The sequence below is a fragment of the Euprymna scolopes genome, chromosome 43 (genome assembly GCF_053919585.1).
Source record: "Euprymna scolopes isolate OS-2025 chromosome 43, ASM5391958v1, whole genome shotgun sequence".
Lineage (NCBI taxonomy): Eukaryota > Metazoa > Mollusca > Cephalopoda > Sepiida > Sepiolidae > Euprymna > Euprymna scolopes.
In genome coordinates, this window is record NC_136524.1 from 8,706,525 (window position 1) to 8,726,135 (window position 19,611).

The 19,611-nt window shown below is 31.2% G+C and overlaps 1 protein-coding gene across 1 annotated transcript in view; it reads right to left on the minus strand.

The window, feature by feature from the left end:
* LOC145268168 (sodium/glucose cotransporter 4-like) overlaps positions 1-11,159 on the minus strand; it is a 141,715-nt gene extending 130,556 nt beyond the window's left edge. The window contains exon 1 of the mRNA XM_080123379.1: positions 10,929-11,159. Within this exon, the coding sequence (XP_079979505.1) occupies positions 10,929-11,012 (84 nt within the window). The 5' untranslated portion in view covers positions 11,013-11,159. The remainder of the gene's footprint in view (positions 1-10,928) is intronic.
* Between the last annotated feature and the right edge of the window lie 8,452 nt (positions 11,160-19,611).

A 19,611-nucleotide genomic window follows, 5' to 3' on the forward strand; every position in this document is an offset into this window, starting at 1 on the left:
ATTAAATGTGCATATGTTTTCTCACTTAGAAAACACACTTGTGAGGGGGGGGGGCTATAGATTTTAGTTTAAAATCAATGTTCATTATTTTATTATTACTACCAGTAGTGGAAAAGTTTGTTTTACAAAAATCAAATAAAAAAAGACAATTAAAAAAATCGTTTTTGGTCATCGGAAAATAGGCACAAAATTTTCAGATTCCGATACTCTCAAAAGTTTTGATTTTTTCCGATTCCTGATTTCAATTCCGATTAATCGACCTACCACTAATATATATATATATATATATATGTGTGTGTGTGTGTGTGTGTGTGTGTGTGTGTGTGTGTGTGTGTGTGTGTGTGTGTGTGTGTAAAAATATTGTGCCAAGATCTTGAAATCTACGCATTTATGTAGAATATAGAAACTATGCATGAATAGAATTCAGCGTAATAGTTAAATAGTCCAATCATTTAATAATAAATCATAAAAAATGAGTAATTAATTAATTAATTCTCGTTTTTCAAAGGAATACGCAAATTAGTATACCTTCATATGGTCGCTCGCATATCCACAACTAAGTATATTAAAACGTTCGTTTTAATAACTAGTAAGTAAAAAAGTAGGCCTTTAATATCAATGTTAGAGCGAGAAAAAAATTAACTTTATAGGTATATAGGTTTTATTGCTCTTTCAAGAATAGACATTGTCCCTTATAAGGTTACTACGTGTATTTTGCTACAGCTTGGTCTTCTAGGCATTGCGCCCCTGTCCATTATGTGCATTTCTTTCAAAGAGCATGTTGCTTTTAAGTCATTGTTGAGATCCTGTTTTTTTTTTCAGTTCTGGGTCGCCTAGTTTGAAATAGTACTGACGCGACGGGTTAATTCAATGAATGGGTTGTATATGTGTATATATATTATGTGTATGTATATTATGTGTATGTATATTATGTGTATGTATATTATCCAACAATAGATCGATTTTCTGATCTTCCTCCTATTTTTGTCTTTCTTTTTCATGCTGAGGTGTTATTGTTTTGTGCGTGTAGAAATAAAGAAAGGTAAAAGAAAAGTAAAAGAAAAGTAAAAGAAAAAGTGTAAAACATTCGTTTTGATTTTCGTTACTCAAATCTTTGATAAATTGATCGATGCTCTAAAATATGATTTTTGTTCCGAAATAAATTTCTTATTCATCCTTTTAAGTCTGGAAGAAGTCTTGGTGATTCAATGTTTTTAGCGTTTGTGTCCATAGCCCCCCCCCCCACACACACACACGCGCACACCCGCGCAAGCGCGCAAACACACACACACACACACACACACAAACACACACACACACACACACACACACACACACACACACTCACACACACACACACACACACACACACACACACACACACACACACACACACACACACACACACAAACACACACACTCACACACACACACACACACACACACACACACACACACACACTCACACACACACACACACACACACACACACACAAACACACACACTCACACACACACACACACACACACACACACTCACACACACACACACACACACACACACACACACACACACACACACAAACACACACACTCACACACACACACACACACACACACACACACACACACTCACACACACACACACACACACACACACACACACACACACACACTCACACACACACACACACACACACACACACACACACACACACACACACACACACACACACACACACAGCCACAACCACGCACCAAGTGCGATCGAAAGCCAAATTATAACGCAATATTACGAAAATAAACAAAATTTTTTTCTTGTTTGAAATTTACAATTTAAATATATTTCAGAGTCAAACTCCATCCTCAGTATTTTGTACCTCTTTTTTATTTCTTTTTTTCTTCTTTCTTGCCATGGAAAAGGAGTTGGAGAAAGTTGGAGAAAGAAAAGTTAGGTATAGGTATGTTCCGTTAGAGAAGAGTTGAATAAAATAAAATACGGATCAGGTGCGCTTGAAACCAAATCACAACGTAATATTAGGAAAATAAACAAATATTTTACTTGTTTGAAATTTACAATTTAAATATATTGATGGTGTGTATTTTATTTTATTAAAATTAAATCAACGCTTCTATAACGGAACTCACACCCCTGACGTTAATCGCACCGTTTCAACATTTCAAAATGCAACCGCTGAGAGACAACGCGTGAATCTTCTCTACTGACATTTCTTTCTCCATCTTTACAACATGGCGCGAAAGAAGAAGAAAAAAAAAGAAATAAAAAGGATGTACAAAAACCTGAGGATGGAGTTTGATCCCGAAATATATTTAAATTATAAATTTCAAACAAGTAAAATATTTGTTTATTTTCGTAATATTCCGTTGTGATTTGGCTTTTCTGTACATTTCCCTACACAATAACTCTGTCAATTTTAAGTCTACAGACTCGAAATTTGATATTTGTTACTTTAGGCTATACTGAGATTTGGGAAATTCTTTGTGGTCGGTTTTCGGCCAGAAATTTGGCTGTTAAGGGCTCAAAGTTCAACGATTTGACCTTTGACAACTCTACCAAACTCCTCTGACAATTTTGAGTCTAAACACTTGAAATTTTAGATATAGGTTCCTTGGACATGGATCTAACTTAATAACTCGATTTGAGCCCCAAGCAATAAATGTCATAATAGGGATCAAATTTTTTAAAAAATTTGACCTCTGCGGTCTCTATGAAATTATTCAGACAATTTCGGGTCTAAACATTTGAAATTTGATATAAAGGGTATTCAGAGATGGAGCAAGATTTTTTAATCGGTTTGGGTCGAAAATTTTTAGTTACCAATATATAAATGTATATATGTATGTATGTATGTATGTATGTATGCATGTATGTTTGCATGTTTGCCTAAAACTTTCGATAGAGGCGACGGATTTTACGTTCTTTTCCTTCTTCGCGGTATGGGTTCAAGCCTGCTTTCCTATTACTACTTTTTTTTTTTTGCTCAACATACACATCCAAACACCCGGACAACGCCGGGTTGAAATGCTAGTATATATATATATATATATATATATATATATATATATATATATATATATATATATATATATATATATATACTAGCTGTACCCTGCCACGCGTTGCTGTGGCTCAATTTGGTGTAATGGAAAATTCTAATAAAAAGAGAAAATGCATGTTTCTTATATTCTTAGTACAGCAATCCACTCTAAAAAAAAAAAAATGAAAAAAATGGTACTCTTGCAGAATTGGATCCTGATCCTCAGGATTACCGTCAATCATGGCTTGGGCTTGACCAACAATCAGTGGATAAAGCTAACGTTGAAACGCTAAATGGTTTTTTTTTTTTTCCTGTATACAAAAATGTGAGTTAGTAATTAATATTTGAGTGATGTGGGGGTGGGGGGGTACTATACACAGATTCGAAAAAGTTGTCCAAAAACAAATGAAAGCAAAGGTAAGGTAAGTTGCATTTCTACCTAACTGGATAATTGTTTAGTGTTTTTATGTAAGGTAAAATGTTTAATCAGCTGGGAAAACAGAAATGGTTGCAGACTGTTGAATACGTTAAGTTTGGGAAATTAAGTTGAAAACTAAAAACTATACAATACAGTGTCAAAAACCCACCAAATATGTTACCATGACATAGGCTGACATAATCGGTTGGTTTGTGACAGTATTTTGTATAGTTTTTTAGTTTTAACTCACTTTCTCAAACTTAACATAATCAACAGTGTCCGCCATCATTTGTATCTTTCAAATACACCGATAAACATTGTTTTTCGAGCTGACTAAACGTTACATTAAATGAAAAGGGTTTGTATTAACAGATACAAAGAAGTTGTCAAAAAATGAATATATAACAAATAAATGTTATCAAAGGCAAGAAAAGTAAATGTTCTACCTAACTGGATAACATTGTAGTGTTTTTATGTAATGTATAATGTTTAATCAGTTCAAAAACATGCAGTGTTTATCGGTATATTTGAAAAATACAAATGGCGGCAGACTGTATCGAACACGTTAAGTTTGGGGAAATTTTGGGAAAATGAGTTTAAACTAAAAAACTATACAAAATACTGTTAGGAACTCACTCAATATATGTTACTGTGATGTAGGCTGACATATAATCAGTGGTTTTAAATTTTGATCGATACAGGTAACGACTTTTAAGAGTTTGAGGATATTATACAACTAAATGCCAAATCTGCCCAAAAATCCGGTATTATTTTACTTTAAGGCCCGTCTTATGTTCGTATATAACGAAATATTTTATTGTAGATTTCAGTGTACTAAAAATGAATCTGCAAACCGTTTCCGTCGCCAAAAGAAAGTTTTCATGATATGAAGAAATTACTTTTTCGAAAAGTGGGTGATCACTTTTCAATTTAAATTTAACTTAGAATGAGCACCCACTTTCTGGCCACTTGAGAGAGGGGCAATATTTCTGTGTGTGGGGGGGGACCGACCCCCCGCCCCTCCAACCAATTTAAGCAGGTAATTTCAAAGTATTTTCCAAGGGTAGAAAGAAAGCCCCCACCCCAAAAATCGTGGCCACAAAGTGGGTGATCATTTTACGTTAAATTATTATGGAAAAGTGATCTTTCACTTTTTTAAACTAACATTTCTTCATATCTTGGAAACTACTCGTTTGCCTTAATTAGAAAGGTTATTTTCGTTTTCAGCGACCCCGAAAACCTATTGGAGTGGTAATTTTAAAGGAATTTTCGAGAGTGGAGTAATTCCTCATATTTACCTTCTTTTTTTTTTTTTTTTTTTTTCCAATAACATAAGAAATTAAGAATTAGACAAATTGATGGTGCCAATGCACTTACCGATCCGTACTATTTTTTAAATCGTATTTCCAAGTTTAATTAAAGTTTTTTTGTTTTTTTTATTCAATTGTATTCTAAATAATGTTAATGCTTCAGAACTGTTCCTTGTCTGCTTAAGCTTAATTTTTGTTTATTAAATTGTTAGGTGAAAGTCCAGAATAGTTACAAAACACCCTCTTCTCCCCACGTTAAGAATGGCTTTTTAAATAATAACGTTATTATTTCAGCACGTATCAATAAGTGCACGTTATTATTTCAGCACGTATCAATAAGTGCACGTTGAGGAGTTTGGTAGACTCTGCAATGGTCAACTCTTTCGAGTTGACCATTGCAGAGTCTACCAAACTCCTCCAACAATTTTGGGTCTAAACACTTGAAATTTTAGATGTAGGTTATCTGGACATAAGTCAAACTTTTTAATATATATATATATATATATATATATATATATATGCACAGAAAGTTATGAACAGTACATAGGGACTGAGCAAAGTTGGGTTTAGCTGCTAGTATAATGCTGCTCATCAGAAGAGGAGAAAAGAGCTATGTAACAGATAAAATTATCTGAAACATCTAGCAGACGATATATTCTCCTACAAATGGAAAATTAAATAGCATAAAACTAAATAGATATAAATAAAGGATACAGAATAGAGTTTTTAAAATATCAGATAAATTGAAAACATTAATAAAATAAGATGCATATTAATATGATATTATCCTTAATCGAACTTACAAATAAATATATATCTCCATATATTTTATTTTGTATCGGATATATATATATATATATATATATATATATATATATATATATATATATATATATATATATATATATATATATATATAGTTTGTTTATTTTTATTGTTGACATATGTTTCAGTAGAATCCCAATTTAGCGATAACGCTTCATCAGACCAAAAAAGAATCTTCAGCCGATTTCTCGTATTCGAGTATTTCAATTTTGTCTTTTTTTTATTGTGTTATGCTCGCAGATGGCTTCTCAAACCAATCTGTGCGTAAAATCTGCGTGGGCAAAGAAGATAGAGGAATTTTGGGCGGGTGGGGTGCTGTTTGCTTGCCTACCTTTTAATTTCAACCAGTCATCTTTCTGCTTTATATTGTTTGGTATCGTTTATATATATATATATATATATATATATATATATATATATATATATATATATATATATATATATATATATATATATAAATAAATGTAAATTTGGTTCGTTAAAAGTGAATAAAACCATATTTCTACGTTACCAATTTATTTGAAATTTTCAGACAACCCATCTTTAGAGTCGAGGCATGTTTTTATGTTATTAAAATAAATTTACCTCGCGAATTATTAAAATATTAAATAAAATAAATATATTTTCGTAACCGTTAGTACGAATCTGTTCTGTTGATAAAACTGAACTTCCGGTTCGATTCATTTCACAGCCACGAATTGACGAAAGATTTCATTTTCTGTTTACTCGATAAGTAAAAAAAAACAAAAAAAAACATAATTCATTTGTTTATCTTACAAATTTTTTTATTTAAACATTTTTTATTTATTATATAAGACAAAAAAAGTTTGTCGCTTGCTTTTTGATTTTTTGTTTTTGTTTTTCGATATAAGATTGGTTGGTAAAAGTACAGTTTAAATAATATTTGGTGCTAATGCAAAGAGTGGTCCGCGCTATTTTTTAAATCGTATTTCCAGGTTTAATTAAAATTTTATTATATGTTTTTTTATTCAATTGTAAGGTTAAAATACACCCTCACCTCCCCATGTTAAGAATGGCTTTTTAAATGTTAACGTTATTATTTCAAAACGGATCACTTTCTGCATGAGTACTGTACTTTCACCTAACAATTTAATAAACAAAACATGGTACTTATGCAGAGAAAGTACCATAATAATAGAATAATAACGTTATTTAGAAAGCTATTCTTAACATGGGGAGGACGTTTTGTTACTATTCTATACTTTCACCTAACAATTTAATAAACAAAAGATGGTACTTATGCAGAGAATGTACCGTGCTGAAATAACGCTATTAAGAAAGCTATTCTTAACATGGGAAAGGGAGAGTGTTCTGTAACTATTTTATATTTTCCCCTAACAATTTAATAAACAAAAGATAGTACTTATGCAGAGAAGGTACCATGCTGAAATAATACCGTTATTTAGAAAGCTATTCTTAACATGGGGAGGGAGTTTTGCATCTATTCTAAAATATGAATGCTTTTTCTTTATTAAAGAAATTGGGTACTCGTGCACTTATTGATACGTGCTGAAATAATAACGTTATTATTTAAAAAGCCATTCTTAACATGGGGAGAAGAGGGTGTTTTGTAACTATTCTGGACTTTCACCTAACAATTTAATAAACAAAAATTAAACTTAAGCAGACAAGGAACAGTTCTGAAGCATTAACATTATTTAGAATACAATTGAATAATAAAAAAAAAAACTTTAATTAAACTTGGAAATACGATTTAAAAAATAGTACGGATCGGTAAGTGAATTAGCACCATCAATTTGTCATCAAAGAGGTCAAAGTTGAAAGACCTCTTGCCAGCCCAATTTTCGCCCCAAAACTGGTTAAAAAGCTTGCTGCATGTCTAAATATCCTTTATATAAGATTTCAAATGTTTAGACCCAAAATTGACTGAATAGTTTGTTAGAGACCACAAAGGTAAAATCTTAGAACTTTGGCCTCTTGGTAGCCAAATTTTCGCCCAAAAACCGATTAAAAAGCTTTCCTTATGTCTGAATACACTTTACGTAAAATTTCAAAGGTTTGGATCAAAAATTGGCTGCATAATTTGGTAGAAACCGCAGAGGTCAAATTTGTTTTAAATTTGAACCCAATTTTGCCCTATTAACATTTATTGTTTTGGGCTAAAATCAAATTAAAAAGCTTGATTCATGTCCAATTAATCTACATCTGAAATTTCAAGAGTTTAGAGCAAAATTGTCGGAGGAGTTTGGTAGAGTTTTCAAATGTCGAATCGTTGAACTTTGATCCCTTGACAACCAAATTTCTTGTCGAAAACCGATTAAAAAGATGTTCCCAAATCCTAATACGCCTTATGTCTCGATAAATCTCGAGTCTGTAGACTGAAAATTAACAGAGTAGTTTGGTAGGAAAATATACACACACAGACACGCACACAGACAATTTCACTCCTATATATATATATATATATATATATATATATATATATATATATATATATGTATATATATATGTATGTATGTATGTATATATATATATATATATATATATATATATATTTCATTTTGTTTATACCAATCTTTTAATTCATGAAGCTGCATGTAATTACATAGCATAAAACAAACAAATTACAAAAGTCCAAATTTCAAGATGTTGACTATCTTACAATTTATTCCTTTAAATATGTTGACATGTACAATTGAAATATATATATATATATATATATATATATATATATATATATATATATATATATATATATAGAGAGAGAGAGAGAGAGAGAGAGAGAGAGAGAGAGAGAGAGAGGGGGGGAAGTATTAGAAGTAGTTGCTAGTGAGGGACACATTTATGGAAGCAACTGATCCGTCTGAAACAAGATGTCATGTATGTTATGTTTACGTGTGACAAAGTTCATATTTATATACTTTTAAAACCAAAGTACAATTTCATATCTGTTCAAGATTTAAGATCAACAATCATTTTCATCAAATTTTATTATTATTATTGGCACACAAAGAGATTATTTTTATTTATTTATTTTCTCCTTCTTCTTCTATTATTATTATTATTATTATTATTATTATTATTATTATTATTATTATTATTATTAATCATTATCATCATCATCATCATCATCATAATCATCTTGGTGGGGGGTGGGGGGTGATTTTCCCAGTTTGGTAACATTTATTTGCTGTGTGTTTATATTTCACCTATTTTTTTTTTTTTTTACTTTTGCTGATTATTCAGGAGAATCAACTTATTTCTAGTGGGATCCTGTGGAAATCCCGACATTTTTTTTATAATCAATCAATATAATTTTAATATTTTTAATTTATTATTTTTTTATTATTATAATGCTAATAATTTTTTGAAACAGTAAATGCCTGTCAAAGTTATTACTATTTAAAAAAAAAAATGACTTTTTCTTCTTCCAAAGAAATAATTTCCATTGTTAGCTAAATATTCTTTAAATAGATAAAACGAATAAGTCTATTCTTTTTTTTTATTGAAAATGGTAACAATATTTATATTTTTTAGCCAAAAAGATATGCACTTTCTTTTTATTGTTAAAAACATTGTCTTCATCTTTTAAATAAACGAAACAAAAGTTTTATGCGTTTTATTTAATTTATTTGTTGTTACAGTTTAACTCGTTTCAAAATAAATAACCCTTGTCTTTTTCTTTTTCTTTTTCCTTTTCCTTTTCTTTTTCTTTTTCTTACCGTACAAGTAATTGTCACTTCTCAACTAGTTAGTTTTCTTTAAATATAAATAAAGGCACCCAGAACATTTCAGTTCTTACGTAGTCAGTTTCGAGGATCGATGGAGAATTCTGAGTCAGTTTCAGAAAACGACCGAAGCAGATTACAATTTGAAAGAGATCCATTTTTAAAAAGGGGGCCACGAGTGATAACGTATATATATATATATATATATATATATATATATATATATATATATATATATATATATATATATATATATATATATATATATATATATATATATATATAAAATAAAAATTACAATTAAATTTACCAAAATGATCCAAAATGGTAAAACTAAAGTATATCATAAATATTAAAGAATTAATATTTATAAAGTAATCTCAACCATATATATATATATATATATATATATATATATATATATATATATATATATATATATATATATATATATGCACACACAGAAAAATCTTTATTACAACAAAGAAAATCCAATTTTATGAAGAAGCAAAAAGAGACTTTCTCGCGTCGCCATCCTGAAAAATTATCATGGGCAGATGAGTTCACAATAATTCAAACTTGTAAGATCAACCTCGTAATGCGGCCGATGTCATATTAATTGCTTTAAATCGTTATATAATTGTTTTTATAAAAATAAAATTACTTGATCAGTATACGTGATTTTTGGAATATGACATTTCTGTTCCGTGATAAGTACATATACTATTAATATTTTTCGTAGTTTTCATTATTATTATTATTATTATTATTATTATTATTATTATTATTATTATTATTATTATTATTATTATTAAGTTTAATTCTAAATATGAACCATGCCGGCTATCAAGTCAGTGTAAACTTTGCAAAGTATAATAGGGAAATGACCCCAGTGCAGAAAAAAAAAGTATTTTATTCATGTAATAATCAGTAAACACACTTACCTAGTCAGTCTCGAATGTCGACGGAGAATCCCGATTTATTTTAGGTGAAGCACTAGTAAGCACATTACGATTTGTGCTTTTACACAATTTGAACTGAACTAAGTTTTGCCGAACTAAACCTAACAGTTAAGTTATGGTTCGGTTAAGGTTGAGAAAAATAGCTCGGTTAAAATTCTGTAGAAGCACCCTACTTTCTTTTCTTTTCTTTTAATGTTTTAGGGGCTAATTTTTAACACTAACCATAACCCTAATCCTAACATAGCAAACAACGGTATGTTTAGTCTCATCTGCCGTTTTACATTTTTTTCGCGCCTTTCAAATCGTAATCTATTTCAACCATTTTCCAGGGATAACCCGTGATTCTCCATCGATACTCGAGACTGACTACGTAAGTACTGAAATGCCTGTTCATTACAAATATCAAAATAAACAAAATAAAATTTACTTCCAACCTCTTCCTATTGATCGATCCTTAAACATGATGATTGACAATCGCCTGCAATTCCAAAACAAAGCTTACATCTTAAAATGTTATATATCGATTTCTTCCTGGCTTATCCAATCACAAATTATATTCAATTCTATGAAACAAATATATATATTACTTTTTTTTTTAAATGAAAATAAACATTTTCTTTTGAAAAATTAAAACTAATACTTACAACAATTCCAGCTACTATGACAATAACAAAATAGCCAACAATGACCAATGCATCTGCCCAATCTAGGTCGGGATTTGTGGACATGTTTATTTTATTATTGTTACTTTTTTTTTTTTTTTTAGCTTTTCGTAGTCGGGCGTGGAGTCCCCAGGTGACCAACAAAGTTTTACTTATCTATGTACGCCGTTGAATTATTTTTACCTGTAGAAAAAGAAGAAGAGGGAAAAGGGTAGAGGTTGGTGATCAAAGTTTGCTAGAGCGCATGCGTGGAATAAACGAAGCAAAACAATTGACTATAGTCATGACATCAGATATCTTTTAATAATCGGGGAAAACGTAAGAACTTAAAAGGTGGGTGGTAGAAAAAAAAAAAGAAAAACTTTTGAGAAGTACAACGATACACGCTGAAGAAGAAAACGAAGAAGACAAAACATTTCAGACAAAGAAGAAACTTTTAAAAAGCAAGAAACGTTGAAGAAGAAAAAGACAAAACATTTCAGAAAATAGAAGCACAAGAAGAAACATAAAAAGAAACATTGAAGAAGAAGAAGAAGAAGAAGAAGAAGAAGAAGAAGAAGAAGAAGAAGAAGAAGAAGAAGAAGAAATATCCAAGAAGAATAAGCCTTGGAGAAAGATATAAATATATTTATTTCGCTTCCAATACAAGAAGATGTGACACAAGGATCGGAAAGTGTATTGAATAGCCAGCCAGAGTACTAGCCTACAAAAAAAAGACTGGCTACCCACGTCGGTATTTTCCTGTAGGGGCACCTCAGGCGATTAGCCATCAACTACCCCCTTTTCAAGAAAGAAAGCAAAGCCTGGGAGGATTGGCCTCATAGAACTGCACAAGATCAGTAGCAATCAAAAGAGAAAAGTCATTTCAAAATCAGCCCAGATTCTGTTTGGGTGCCGATGGGAAAAAATTCCTGTCTGAAAGAAGATGAAACATCGAACTCAGGAGCCTGTACGGAAATTCAAACGAAGCCTTAATTTAATCCACGGGGATAGCATGCTTGCTCCATCTTAATTCGTAATTTTATTCTTAGTATCGACAAATATTAGGACCGAACATTTAACCCTAACCCAAAGAATGTTACTTAGAATTGATTTCCCTTAGTACTTTATCCGTTACGTCACATGTCCTTGAGAACAAATAAAGTTGTTTATTAATATAGAATGAAACTCCATTTCGTTGTCTCTCGTCTCTATAAAATGGTGACACAGTCGTGATATGAACACGCAACCTCATTCCGTTCTTTTCACTATTAACTAAAATGGTGACCCCAGAACACGTAACTTTCTAGGCTTTATTTGTTATTTTTGTTATGCTTAAAAACAACAAACTCTCAGTATTGTTACATTTCATATTGCCAAAGAATTTTTCCTTAAAAAAAATAAACTCGGTTTTCCCGCATACTCGTCACGAAAAAACAAAGGAGCATCAAAAAAAAAAAAGAAAGAAAGAAAGAAACTGCCACTTTACATTGACGAGCGAAAACAATCTTCAAATATCGCTGACTCATTACTTGAGAATTCTCTAGAACACTGTTCTAACACCGGACATTGTTTTCGCCGAAAAGAAAAACAAAACATCCCCGCGGGACAATTAAAACAAAAAAGCTGAAGCATTTTAAAAGACACGTGTCACATAAAAAAAACTAAAAACATTTTAGTGGAAACACATTTCACTAAAAATAATTCCCATAGAAAAAAACAAAAACTTTTCAACTCGATACGTTTCCTTTTCTTTCACAGCAGCTACATAAAAAAAACACCAGCCTAAAAAAGGGTTAACACTTTCATAGTGTACGAAAAATTCTAATATCTGGCCTGGACTTTCGCTGTTTTTCATGCTACCATTTTCTCTTAGTAATTCACTGTTTTATGTGCACACCAAGCATACAACAACAACCGCAAACACATTGATCAACTCGACTCCATTTACATACGGCCGTCAGTATTCTCTGCTACAAGAAACATCCCCCTCTCAAAATTATCTTACAAAAAAAAAATTCTTTTCATTGAAAAGTAACATTTTTTTCACAGAAAAAAATAAATAACTGTTTACTCAACAGTCGAGACCAACTAAAAAGCGTTACTGGCGACTAGCCATCCAAAACACTCTTCACAGAACACAGTCGAAACATTTATTTTTTCACAACCTCCACCGAAATAAACTCGTCAACAAATCAATTCGTCATCAACGTTTAGCAACGAGCAACTTAACAACTTCAAATTCCACTGGAATCGTTCAAATTTAAAGAAATTATATTCTATTCTATGAAACAAATTTGAACGAAGTCACAAGCTTCAAGCCTCGTGTTGACACAAAAAACGGATTTTACAAGCAACTGTCATGGACGGGCATATTACAAAATCCTCACTACTTAACCGGTTTCCTTTGTACCGACGGCTACTACCTATAAACATGTGTAAACAGAACTGAACTGTTCTCTCCCTCGACAAGCCGGCAATATATAAATACTATCTTTACAAAAGAACACTTCAACCTACTAACCCGTTTCTCTCTTGTACACTCTACTAACGAAGATAACAAATAAAGTTGTGTATTAATATAGAATGAAACTCCATTTCGTTGTCTCTCATCTTTATAAATATCTTATATGTTTTTATATAGGCAGATGTGGTTCTCGGTTGATTACGTGTCTGTGTCGGATATATACTCGAGAGAAAAGAATGAAAAAATATTCTGTTGTCACAGCCCTACTTATCACTAAAGATCGCCAATTATCACTGCAGATTCATATATATATATATATATATATATATATATATATATATATATATATATATATATATATATATATATATATATACTAGACTACCCGTGACCCGTTGGGTCAGTATGTTATATTAGCTATGGAATTAATGTATGAGCGTGACACTTGTGACATAAAGAAAATAGTTTTTTGTGACATAACAGAAACATTTCTATGAAAGTATATTAAATGAAAAAAGAATATAAACAGATTTGCACTGAACAGATACCATAATACTTAAAGTTGAATTCAAATTTTGATATATCTTTTTTTAAATGAAATTGTTGGTTGCAAGTAGAGAATAGTTAAAAACACTCTCCCCATATTAAGAATGTTTTTTAAATAGAAAATGAAAATGAAATGTAACTTTTTTTCATTTATTTTAAACCATTGGGTCAAATATTTGATTTATATGTTAATAATAAGGTCAATGAAACCAATTAAGACAATGCGGAAATATACGATGTAAAAAGATACAGTAAGCATTAACAATTGTCTATTTGGATAATTTAAACGCGAAACAACACCCCAATTGGGATGCTGAAACCGTACACAGTAAAACAATACGTTTTATTGTCACGTTGGTTATTTATTTGTGACGGAATTAATAAAACATATTTTCGGAAAAGGTTGTTAAAAAATGAAGAATAAATAAAAAAAACGGGGGGGGGCGGTGGGTAAATCACCGTTGTAAAATGCTCTTATGGTTGTCAACTCGTTAAAGTAAATTTATTTGTAAGAAAATTGCGTTAAAATAATTTAAACGTAATACGGAAATGAACGATGTAAAAAAAAAGCAGAATGTATTAACAATTGTTTATTTAGATAATTTAAACGCGAAAAAAAAATTGAGACGCTTAAAACGTACGCAGTAGAACAACACGTTTTATTATCACGTTTATTATTTATTTGTAAATAATATAGAGATAGTTTAACCCCAACCGAATAAAAAATGCTCAATACGCAATAGAGAGTATTATTATCAGAGAAAGAAAATTAAAACTGTAAGTTGAACCTTACAATCAAAATTTATTATTCGACTGAATACTCCAAAAATTGTTTTTTGGAGTATTCAGTCGAATTTCAGTTCAACTTACAGTTTTAATTTTCTTATATATATATATATATATATATATATATATATATATATATATATATATATATATATATATATATATATATATATATATAAGTGAACGTGTCTGGTGTCTGTGTGTGTGTCTGTCTGTGTGCTTGTGTACATTTTCCTTCGCAATAACTACAGACTCGAAATTCGATATACAGGGTACTGAGATTTGGGAAAATCTATGTGATCGGTTTTCGGCCAGGAATTTGGCTGTTAAGCGGTCAAAATTCAACGATTTGACCTTTGAAAACTCTAGCAAACTCCTCCCACAATTTGGGGCCTAAACACTTGAAGTTTTAGATATAGGTTCCTTGGACATGGATCTAACCTAATAACTCGATTTGAACCCAAAACAATAAGTGTTAAGCGGTCATAATAAGGGTCAAAGTTTAAAAAATTGACCTTTTTGTTTTTTGCTCAGCATACACGTCCAAACACCCGGGAACGCCCAGGATCCATGCTAGTATATTTATAAAAGTGTACGTGTCTGTGTGTCTGTCTGTGTGTCTGTGTACATTTTCCTTCGCAATAACTCTGTCAATTTTAAGTCTACAGACTCGAAATTTGATATACAGTGTACTGAGATTTGGGAAAATCTATGTGATCGGTTTTCGGCCAGAAATTTGGCTGTTAAGGGGGCAAAGTTCAACGATTTGACATTTTAGAACTCTACCAAACTCCTCCGACAATTTTGGATTTAAGCCAAAAACAATAAATTTTAAGAGTTCATAATAGGAGTCAAAGTTTAAAAAATTGACCTTTTTTTTTTGTGGCTCAGCATACACCTCCAAACACCCGGGCAACGCCGGGCATCCATGCTAGTATATCTATAAAAGTGAACGTGTCTGTGCATCTGTGTGTCTGTGCGTCTGTTTGTCTGTGTGTACATTTCTCTACGCAATAACGCTGTCAATTTTAAGTCTACAGACTCGAAATTTGATAAACAGTGTACTGAGATTTCGGTTTTCGGCCAGAAATTTGGCTGTTAAGGACTCAAAGTTCAACGATTTGACCTTTGAGAACTCTACCAAACTCCTCCGACAATTTTGGGTCTAAGCACTTGAAATTTTAGATATAGGTTCCTTGGACATGGATCTAGCTTAATAACTTGATTTGAGCCCAAAACAATAAATGTTAAGGGGTCATAAAGTTTAAAAAAATAATTAAGGGGTCAAAGTTAAAAAAAATTGACCGTTTTTGTTTTTTTTTGCTCAGCATACACCTCCAAACACCCGGGCAACGTATTATATATAGTGTAGTGTAGAAAGGTGTATAGAGTCTTTATCGTAGTCTTAAGTGTATTTAGTATATGATTTAGGGTTAAAGTTGGGACTTAACTGGATACGTGGTGGTTCTAATTTAACGGCGTGTAAGGTGTCTATTATCTATGGAGGGGCATTTTTTAACATATGCAAATGAGATGACATCACTATGAATTAGTGTATACTTTTGGGAGGGATATTATGGTGGTGATCTAAGGCGAAAGGGGAGGGTCTGGGTGGGTAGTTATAAAGGATATTCAGAGATAGGACAAGCTTTTTTTATCGGTTTGGGTCGAAAATTTTTAGTTGCCAATATATAAATGTATATATGTACTGGATTTTCAAAGTATACTATATGCTAGGTAATATGTGGTAACTGCGACCTGGTAGACCAACACAAAACTTATCTTTAAAAATTTACTTTCTATAAGCTTTTGGGTGTGCTGAAAACGAATATTACATATAAGTCTACATACATACATACATATATATATATATATATATATATATATATATATATATATATATATATATATATATATATATATATATTCCCTCTTTTATTCCCTCTTTTGGAAATAGGGTATGATTATGAATATCTTCAGTGTCAAATAATCTTTATACACAGTGAAATTTGTATTATATATGAAAATAAAAGAGGGGAGATATAACATATGAGAAATATTTAGAATCAAGTCTTCCCTTGCTGTTATTTCAGATAATTTGAAACCATAGCAACATGTTTTAGTCTCCTCTTCATCAAGGCCATAAGTTTTGGGAAATATCAGATATTTTGTAATTCATATGCAAAACTAGGAAAACAAATGTCTATGACTGAAATATTGATAAAGATGCAGCATCTTTCCACCCAGAAAAAAATCCTTTAAAATTACAACTATTGTTGGTTTTTGAGGATGCTGAAAACGAAAATAACGTTTCCAATTTCCAGAAACCGAGTAGTTTCCAAAATATGAAGAAATTATAGTTTTAAAAACGGGGGAACACTTTTCTGTATTAACTTAACGTGAAACGAACACCCACTTTATAACCAACTTTTTTTCGGGAGAGAGTGTCAGTTATTTTTTTAAGGGTGGTATTTATTTGGTAACTGCGACCTGGTAGACCAACACAAAACTTATCTTTAAAAATTTACTTTCTATAAGCTTTTGGGTGTGCTGAAAACGAATATCACATTTAAATTTTCCGCAAATAAGTATTTTTCAGAGTATTAAGCAAAAATATGCACGCTTGTGCGTACAACAATGGCCACCACATTACATAAAGAAATACATTGCTTACTACCTCGAAAAACACTTATCATACGTATGGTAACCTTATCTATTATTTATAATTAAGTGCTTCCACATAGTATCAAATTCTATATTAATTCTGTTTAGTAGATAATCGTGGCTCAGTTTCCCTTTCCCTCCATATATGGTCAGTGATACCCGATTTTTTTAATTGCCATATGGATTACACGTTCTTTGATTTTTCTTTCCGGTTAGAGGTATTTACAAACTTAAAAAAAAAAGTCATTGTAATTATAAAAACCATGATATTGTTATTTAATGTTATGTTAGAAAATTATTTTTAAAAAACTATTATATCTCACGCAATCTCAAAAAAAAAAAGGAAATTATACTTCTAGATTGATATAGCTGTGCTACTAATGGGGGAAAACAACGTAAAACGGTGCCAATTGTGTAGAAGTAGCATTGTGATCATAAAAAAACAGACAGGATTATAATGTGTTTATCGAATAAGAAATGTTAAAAATAAATTATTAATTTGCCCCATCCAAGAAGAAAGCCTGCCTGAAATGTACTTTTTGATATCAACTATTTTTAATACCTACAGGCACTAGTATTTCATCCTTCCGGAATCATCATCGCAGGAAGCTATGATTACCGTTGGTCATGGGATTCGAATCCCGCAACAAAGTCATATATATATATCCATGAACAAAGAACAAACTAGAGGATCAGCGTCAACCACAATGATATTCAAATGAAATTAAACATTTATAAAGGCATAAACGTTATACAAGAACGTATATGCATAAAAATATGTATATAAATGGTAAAGGTATTCTTATCCCGAACATATTTTAAAAATGCAAATCATAATGCACTATTATAGAAACTTAGTGTATGTTTTAATTTCTGATTAATTTAGATAGCTGATTTTTCAGGGAGCAGTAGAGTATACAATTCGTTAAAAGTTACTGAACTGAATTGAATTACATTTTGAATGAATAATAGAACAGGTTTGTTGTATTTTTTTCGTGCAAGGAGTTGTAACGATCGATTAAGAATGTAAGGAATGTTACTTATCGATTGTTGTTGCTGTTGTTGTTGTTGTTGTTGTTGTTGCAGCTGCTGCTGTTGCTGTTGCTGCTGTTGCTGCTGTTGTTGCTGCTGTTGTATATCGAGGAATTAACATGATCTGCATGTGAATATTTATGAATGTAGAATTAGGAGACGCTACGTTTGTTTATTGTTCGGCAATTGTATTCGAGGAATACTCAAATAAAAGATTGCAGTCAACCAATCAGAACGCCGCAAAAATAATTTCCTCTGACCGTGGGAGTGATCCATATTTACTACTATTTAATAATCTAACAAAGTATAATTCTCTCAGTAAATACAAATCAGTGCCCCAATAGAATGAGAAAATGAAACATTTACGGTACGAGATAAAAACTATATACATTGAAAGAGAATTCCTGATGTTTGATATGAGAGTGGAAGTAGATATTTTTAAGTGAGTGAAAGTTACGCCCGCTTCTAAGTGTGATTGTTTTGTGAAAGTTAAGATAATCAGAATTAATATAAGGAATTAGGAAATCGAATGAAATGTTAATTTCCTCAAACATGCGTCAGTTATTGGCAGGAATCGTGATAATATTGGAATTATATGTAGCGTTTTCTTTGTAGATTAAAGGTGTCTAGATTTAGAGGAAAAATCGACTTTATTTTATTATATGTATAGATAACACTGATAAACTAACCCCTGACGAAACTTGGCCCAGCTGATAAACGAAGAATAAATAATTATTTTTTAAATTTTAGATATTATTCATCCGGTACAGAAAATAAAACTTTGTGGGTGATTGTTTTGTAGTTTATGTCTAAAATTGAGACAATCAAACTTTGTAGGAACTGAACACTATTGCGTGGTCCCTGGTTCTATTTCATCTATTTTTATTGTTTAGATATTTTATTTGACGTTTAAATTTTTAAGACACTGTTTCTTTTTGCGTAAGATTTCCTAGAGACCAACTGTGTAAGTACAATATTTTAAATGTGCCAGTAATAGAAACTAGAGGTCACTCTATTTGTTTTGAGACTTTGAAAAATTTTGAGATTAAAAATTTTCAGACGATGATGCACGACGGTGGGATCTAACGATCGCTAGACTCAAAGAAAAGACTGCAATTGTCAAAGAAGGATGACAAAAGACTCGGGTGAATATTAGTTTGCGTTTTCTTGTCATAAATGTTTATTATATCT